Source organism: Volvox carteri (genome assembly GCF_000143455.1).
Source record: "Volvox carteri f. nagariensis unplaced genomic scaffold VOLCAscaffold_4, whole genome shotgun sequence".
In the NCBI taxonomy this organism is placed as follows: Eukaryota; Viridiplantae; Chlorophyta; class Chlorophyceae; order Chlamydomonadales; family Volvocaceae; genus Volvox; species Volvox carteri.
The window spans coordinates 1,326,755-1,333,707 of record NW_003307547.1 but is presented as its reverse complement, the minus strand read 5'-3'; the positions used below and the strand labels follow the sequence as shown (position 1 = coordinate 1,333,707).

At 54.0% G+C, this 6,953-nt stretch overlaps 3 protein-coding genes across 3 annotated transcripts in view; 2 read left to right on the top strand and 1 right to left on the bottom strand.

The window, feature by feature from the left end:
- Window positions 1–2,502, top strand: part of VOLCADRAFT_103185 (uncharacterized protein) — a gene marked incomplete at its 5' end in the record, with an annotated part of 7,373 nt that extends 4,871 nt beyond the window's left edge. The window contains 3 exons of the mRNA XM_002946894.1: window positions 389–640; window positions 859–1,078; window positions 1,962–2,502. Of these exons, the coding sequence (XP_002946940.1) occupies window positions 389–640; window positions 859–1,032 (426 nt within the window). The 3' untranslated portion in view covers window positions 1,033–1,078; window positions 1,962–2,502. The remainder of the gene's footprint in view (window positions 1–388; window positions 641–858; window positions 1,079–1,961) is intronic.
- Window positions 2,503–3,143: 641 nt separating this feature from the next.
- On the bottom strand, window positions 3,144–5,675 carry VOLCADRAFT_87045 (uncharacterized protein; the record flags this gene model as incomplete). Its single annotated transcript, XM_002946710.1, has 4 exons — window positions 3,144–3,178; window positions 3,478–3,737; window positions 4,694–4,837; window positions 5,365–5,675. The coding sequence occupies 4 exons, from the start codon at window positions 5,673–5,675 to the stop codon at window positions 3,144–3,146; spliced, it is 750 nt and encodes a 249-aa protein (XP_002946756.1).
- Window positions 5,676–5,964: 289 nt separating this feature from the next.
- The window catches only part of VOLCADRAFT_87044 (uncharacterized protein), a gene marked incomplete at both ends in the record, with an annotated part of 5,198 nt that continues 4,209 nt past the window's right edge, over window positions 5,965–6,953 (top strand). The window contains 2 exons of the mRNA XM_002946893.1: window positions 5,965–5,973; window positions 6,508–6,590. Coding sequence (XP_002946939.1) covers window positions 5,965–5,973; window positions 6,508–6,590 — 92 coding nt within the window. The remainder of the gene's footprint in view (window positions 5,974–6,507; window positions 6,591–6,953) is intronic.

The window sequence follows — 6,953 nt, the reverse complement described above, 5'->3', positions numbered from 1 at the left end:
TCAAAAAGGAATTGTAACCGCAAGAAACACCCAGTTTATTACTCTAGGGTACTAGGCCCAAAACGAAAAAAAACACTGCTGTGAAGGCAAGGATTGTCTCCCAGCACGGGGAGAATACAAACTGTGAGATGAGTGAGACGAATGAGGATGCATTTCTGTGTCCTCCAACGCCATGCAAAGCTGCGGGCCTGTGTACTAAGTGTTTAGTTAGAACTGTCGTCCTGTTGTCTTCTGGGCTGTCTGTGAACATTTGAGTCTATGAGTTTTTGAGATGTTGGGATAAGGTAGGCTAAGTACTGGAATCTAGGTCACATACCAGCACAACACAAGGTATGCAATGACGCTGCCGTAACACCTGGCTATTCAACGTGTGTGATCGGATACGCAGGCCGATGCACTGGCGTACGGCAAGACCCCGGAGCAGCTCCGGAGTGACAACGTGCCGGACTACTTGATTCCCCACCGCGTTTTCACCGGCAACCGGCCGTCTATGTCCGTTATGTTGCCCAGCTGCACGGCCTACACGGTGGGCCAGCTGCTGTCCATGTACGAGCACCGCATCGCCGTACAAGGCTTTATCTGGAATATCAACTCGTTCGACCAGTGGGGCGTCGAGCTAGGCAAGGTGCTGGCTTCAAAGGTGAGGTCTTCAACGATTCAAGGCTTGGAATGTAACCGGCAAAGTTGGCGGACTGCCAGTCTGCCTGTCTAATGTCTGGAAATTCACAATGTTCCCAACCTAGCTTAGCCCGGACGTGTTCCTGGTCCTCCGTACATGCGATGTCTGTCTGAGTAACCATCGTATTGCTTTCGTCATCCAACCGCGTCCTCGCTCGTTCTAACCTTTTTCATCTGCAGGTACGCACCGTCATGAACAGCGCCCGCACACGGGACCGCAAGGTTCTTCCGCAGGATGGCTTCAACTACAGCACCACACGCATGATTAACAAGTACCTTGAGGGCAAGACGCAGGTCCTCTACCCCGAGGGCCACGATGTGTTCCCCATTGACATGCTTCGCGCGGGGCATTGAGCGCAATGAGGGGCATCAGTGCAAAGCAGATCGGGATTTGCGAGAGGTGGGCGCAGCGTATTGTACGTGTGGCTTTCCTGCGTTGCATGTGGCAATCTGTTTGGGGAGATGGTTTCTCCCTCTAGTACACGCCACATCCAGGCGTTGTGACGGTGATTTGTTTTTTTGTCGGATGCTGAAGGGATCTGCATTAAGCTGGCACCAGGATCATTTTTTTTGAGGTCGGGAGTGCGCTCTGACACACCTCGATGTCTGTGCTACGGTCCTCGCTGAAAATGCGTCGGCTATTGTTGACTTGCTCTTGCGTTCACTGCGGGCCCTTCAATCGTACAACTTTGTTAGTCCTCCGTGTTGTGGGAGTGAGGCGGCGTGTAGTGGACTTCCAAGGGCAAGGATAGGTCGTAGCCAAAGGGACGTACGGCTTGCGAGTGGAGTATTAGGGCACGAAGGCAGGGTCAAGAAGAGGCATCCGATGTTGTGGGATGGGTCACTGGCGTCTTGCTAAGGACGATGGGAGGTATGGGCAGGGCTTATCCTGGGAGCTGTGCTCTTGGCCCCGTTGCCAACGGGACTGGAGTGTTTGGCTTACCCTGGAGTTTGTGTGTGAGGCCTTGCGTTGAGGGGCACAATTCGCAACATTCGTTTGGCTTGTCTCTAGTCGGACCGCCGACCGACGAGAGCCGTGGCAGCACCACCACTGCTTGTACCACCTGCAAATAACTGGTTTTTTGCTCAGGCACACGCGGTCGGCGGCGAGTTAAATACGTGGGGGCGCTGCATCGGACTGATTTTCCCGTCTAGTCTGGTGCCTGTGCATCCTTGTACGGACGCAAGCTTTGTTTTTTGATTGAGCAGATTGACGAGTCGAGGGGGTGCGTGAAACTGTTTCTACGCGAATGACGAGGGATCCGTTACCCGGCCACATGCAGCACACGTCGCTCTCCGGGCCAATCAGCGGAGCGGGGGAGGAGAAGGGTCGATGGGAGAACTGCCGGGGCTTCAGCAGCAGGAGCAGCATTCACCGATTATGTCTATGGAAAGTACGTTATCTGGGCGGCTCCATTTTCTGTTTGGGACATGTCTGTCGTCGGTTCGTACTGATTCGGGTCTTTTTGGTGATGGTTTGATCTGGGGAGGGTACGTTGGGGTTTACAAAGGGTGTGTGGCAGTTGATGTGTACTGCAGTATTCCTTCATATGGCGATGCTTCTGTGTGCAAGTGCGGTAAAGTGTTACGACGGTTTGTGTGCAGTGCATTCAGACGCTGCTCCGTTCGGCTTATGGAATGGGATGACATATTGCGTTGTTTTAGTCGAGGCGGTTACTTCGTAGGTATTATTTGTGTGTGACGACGTAATGCAAGTACGTATTCTTTTCGTTTGTCATGGCACGTGGCCGAGATGCATGCTGCGCTTGTTTTCTTTACACAAGATTCATTTTCCGAATATTTTCCTTGTAAAAATATGAAATGATTGAGGTGTACTGCGAAGGGAACTTAGAGATATTGCACATATACATATTCTAATACGAAGAGAAATGTGCAAAAAAATATACGTGTGCAAACCCTAATTTACAAGTTCAATTGTTTCTTCCTTCCAATGAATCCCGATGGCCTCTGCTTTCGGGCCAGGCGACTATAATGTCTAAACACAAGTTATGTGAGTTTTGCGCGTGCCGCCAGCAGCAGCATGGCGTAATCATTATGACACACACATAGGTGTCCTTGCCTAGAGCAATTTAGATACAGAGCCTTACCAAAATTACTTACGATACGACACGATGAAGGAAATGGAATGTCTTCTCGTCACCTACGTCTTTGGCTTCAGCAGCTGATACATGATCCCGACCCTACTGCGCGTCCGTATTTGCGATAGTTACATTGGACCCTTGAGCCATTATCCGTTGCATCATTACCAATACATAATGATTTTTATCATTAATCCATATCCTTTATCTTATACGAAAGGATTCTCGCCAGCCCAGCATTGCATTCCTACTGAGCGCTATACTGTTTGCTAGTAAGTCACGTTACAATTGTCCGTATCTACTGCCGACCGAACAAGACGACGCAACATACTCCTCCTCTATCAGTGCCAGCTGACATCGCTTGGGTCACTTCTTCTTGTCGCTCGGCACCGGTAGCACCTCTGCAGTCGAAAACAGGGGAGGGAGAGAAAACAGGGGACAGGTCTCCCAGGGCTGAATGCAGTATACATGTAGCAGCTCCACACCCATAAGCCTAGACTGCCCCGGCCTTTCCCCGGCCTAAAAACACCTTACCACGGGATGTCACACTATTTCTTATCATGCAACCCCTCCCCTACACAAACCCAACGCGTGCACCTCACCCACCGACCCATACACGCTTCCCTTCTTCAACCACACACCTACTCGCGCGTCGCCCCCTCCCTCACACTTAAATCGCTTCCCCGCAACCCCAACTTACTGAGCGGTTCCGGCAGTTGCTGCGGCAGTAGCATGCGGTTTAGAATGTACAGGGAGCCCGTGCAGGCGTCCCCCAGCCCCATGGCTACCACACGGGCGTCCGCGGTGTTTGCGTTTGTCACCGTGATGCTGTCGGACGACACAGTGACGGAGACGGGGCCTGCGCTGGGACCCATCGTGGTGTACAGCTGGGACTGGAGCTTCGTTGGCGGCAGATTCTGGGCGATGGTGTGAGCCCATACCAGTGCGCGCAGATTGTTCCTGTGTGCGGCGGTAGTCGGGGCGGCAGGATTGAGATGCGCACACAAACACCGGCCCGGAACGTAGATCCCCCAGAGGGAAACTATTTTCTTGTTTGGGGAAATCGTAAAACATCATCAGGGCCTAGGGCCTGAAGGGTGAAGGCGGAGGGGGGGGGCTGGGTGAATGTGTATGTATGTGTATGATGTGTGAAAAAGGGGGGTATATCTTCGCCCGTGGCAGCTACCCCGCGAAACCCTGCCTTCCCCGGTATTTCGGGGCACCCTCATCCAGTCACCCTAGTCAACTTCTCAGTGGATCGCTCAGGTTCCGCACCCACTACCAGCATCCAACGGAATCTGCCGGGTCGACAGCGGCCCAACTCCATTCCTGGTCGGCTCGCAGGTTAACTTTATCCCAGGTCACCACCGTCCATCAACTAGGGGCGCAATGCCTTCCACCATCGAAAGGATTTTTGACCCAAACGGGTATGTTATGTATGTGTGTGTTTCGGGGGGTTTGGGGAGAATTGCGACCTGGTGGAGTGCACTCAGAGGAATGACGTGCACACACAGCAGGCCGCTGTGTACGCGCAAGCCAGACCTCCTCTGTCCGGCACTAATGTGCTCATGCAGTGGACGCATCAGTAATACACATATTCATACTACACATATTCATATCAGATATGAAGTCAATTGCGGACCTCTATGGGTTCCGATGAAGTTCAAAGAGGAACGCGGCGGGCCGGGAGTTGTGCAAATGGGAGATGGGAGTACAGCTGCAAACCCCACAATATGCACGCCACCAAAGTCCCAAAACGGAGTCGACAGGACCGCCCTTTCGGAGGGCGACCCGCTAAAGTGGGATGGGTCATCAAAAAGCCGACCACAGAATAACCCGAAGCAGACGCATAAGAAAACTCGGAAATTGCCCTGTCCCTCCCTCCCTCCCTCCCTTTCCCTCCCCATCCCCCTCACCAACTCTGACCCAGAATGTCCTCGGGCGTGCCCAGGTTCATGCGAAGGGCACCTTCACGCCAGGCCTCATCGTTGGGAGCCAGCAAGGTCAGCTCAGTGGAGGCGTTGTTGAACAGCAGCGTAAGGCGGGGCGTGTCAATGGCGCTGATGCAAGTTCCCCGGGCCCGGCGAGAGGGGAAACGGGGTTATTGCGCGCGCGCGTGTGTGTATGTGCCCAGAGCCTTTGTATATATATACGTTTTTTATATATATATATATATATATTATACGTTTTCACGAACGCGTAAATGGGGCGAATATGGCGACTGCACGGTAGCATGGCGTGTTCCACTACACGCCACATTGCCGTGAGAGGCCACCATCCCCAACCCCAAACCCCACCCCCCCGGGTGGTAATCATCCGCAGGATCCGCAGGTTTCTCAATTAAATCTTAACCAACCCCAAAATCCAATGTACGGCGATCGCCACGAGCGCAGTACAGCTGCCGGAAGTGGTTGGGATTGGGCCCAGGATGATTGTCTTGGGGTTAGTAGCCATACGGCAACGATTTTGGATCACGAATGCAAAGAATGGAAGCGAATAAATGCTGTTGGAAGGGAAAACGTTTAGCAGAGCTTGGTAACCCGGCTTCAACATCGGGTGGAAAGGGAAACGGAACCAACTCGCATACCTGAGCATGTACGACAGGTCCGGCGTACTGCGAAGGGCATCGAGAATGGTGCCCTTGGGGTTGCATGGCTTAGCACCGCCCGCTGCGGCCCCCCCGGCGGCTGCGGCTGCAGCTGCTGCAGCCGCAGGGAACACGACGGGACCGGAAAACTCTTGGAAGGGCGGCAGAGCCTCCAGGGACGGCCCGGGAAGCAGCACGTACGACACGAAGTACAAGTACGATCCGCAGACTCGGAACCCCAGGGAGATGCGCGCCGGCTTGTTCGAGTTGCCGAGGACCTCACCCTTCACGAGGAGTCCACACGAAGACATTTACATTTTATAAACACATAACATTTTTATACACATTACATCCACATTTTATACATATTACATTTTATCATATGAATTTAGTGGGAGAGAGAAAGCAGCAGCAAAGCATGCAAAGGCGCCCCCTGGAACCCCACCAGCAGGGGGGCAGCCTGCCACGGCAAGGGCCTCACCATTTTCTCGATTTTTGAGAAGAAAGAAAGATCAGGAAAACGTCTCCGTCTGTGTACCGGGCGTTGTCGTGGTTAGTCGTTTGTTCCAATGAGAAGTGGGGTGTAAAGAGGGGAGTTTTATGACCACGGTGAGAAGGGGCCACCACCCCCAGTGTCCCGAATGCAACGGTTCTTTGGTTTCGGTGCACCCCCACGGCCCCGGCACTCCATCACTCAACTCACCAACTCACCTCAAAGGGCTGAGGCACGCTGATAGCCTCCCCCGCCCAGCTGGTATCCAAAGCCGGTGTCACCTCCAGAAGCTCCGGAGCCACCGGGGTGGGGAGCAGATGATATAACAACACGAACCGCAGCTGCAGGGCATTAGCTAGGAGATCCCCCATTGCGATGCCGCTGTCCGCCAGGAACTGCGTAAAGGCGCTGTCGTCACCGTCGCCGTCGATATTATCGTCCACATCCCCAAACCCAGCAGTAGTATTAGATAGTGTTAAATCGTGTTATTGTTGGCGGCGGCGTCGCAGTGCAGCGGCGTCGCGGTGTCGGAAAGGAGGGTCATCCGGATATCCGCCGCCAGCAGCGTTTTGAACACCGTCGACGACGTCGTCGTTGGCGCCGTTTGTTGAGCGCCGTCAGGACAACCATTACCGCCGCCGCCGCCGTAGTCGCCAGTCGTCAGTCGTCAGTCGTCAGTCGCCAGTCGCCAGTCGCCACCAACATCGCCGAGCAGCAAACGGAGCATAGACAGGTGCAGCGCGAGCGTTAAGGCAGTGCCTGGGATGGGACGAGCTGTCCTTTAGATCTACTATTACCCAGGGGCTACCAGCAGCAGGGCTACAACACCACTGCACAGCCGGGCGCCCCCACAGCGCTGTTGTCACCCCCCGGCCGGCCCCCACCGCCCTAACGGAAACACCTCCGCACATTTTCACAACACCACTCATTGCGCGACTATAAACGGGAGACGCCCCTTCGCCCAGACTGCCCGAGCTGCACACACACACACACACACACACACACACACACACACACACACACACACACACACACACACACACACACACACACACACACACACACACACACACACACACACACACACACACACACG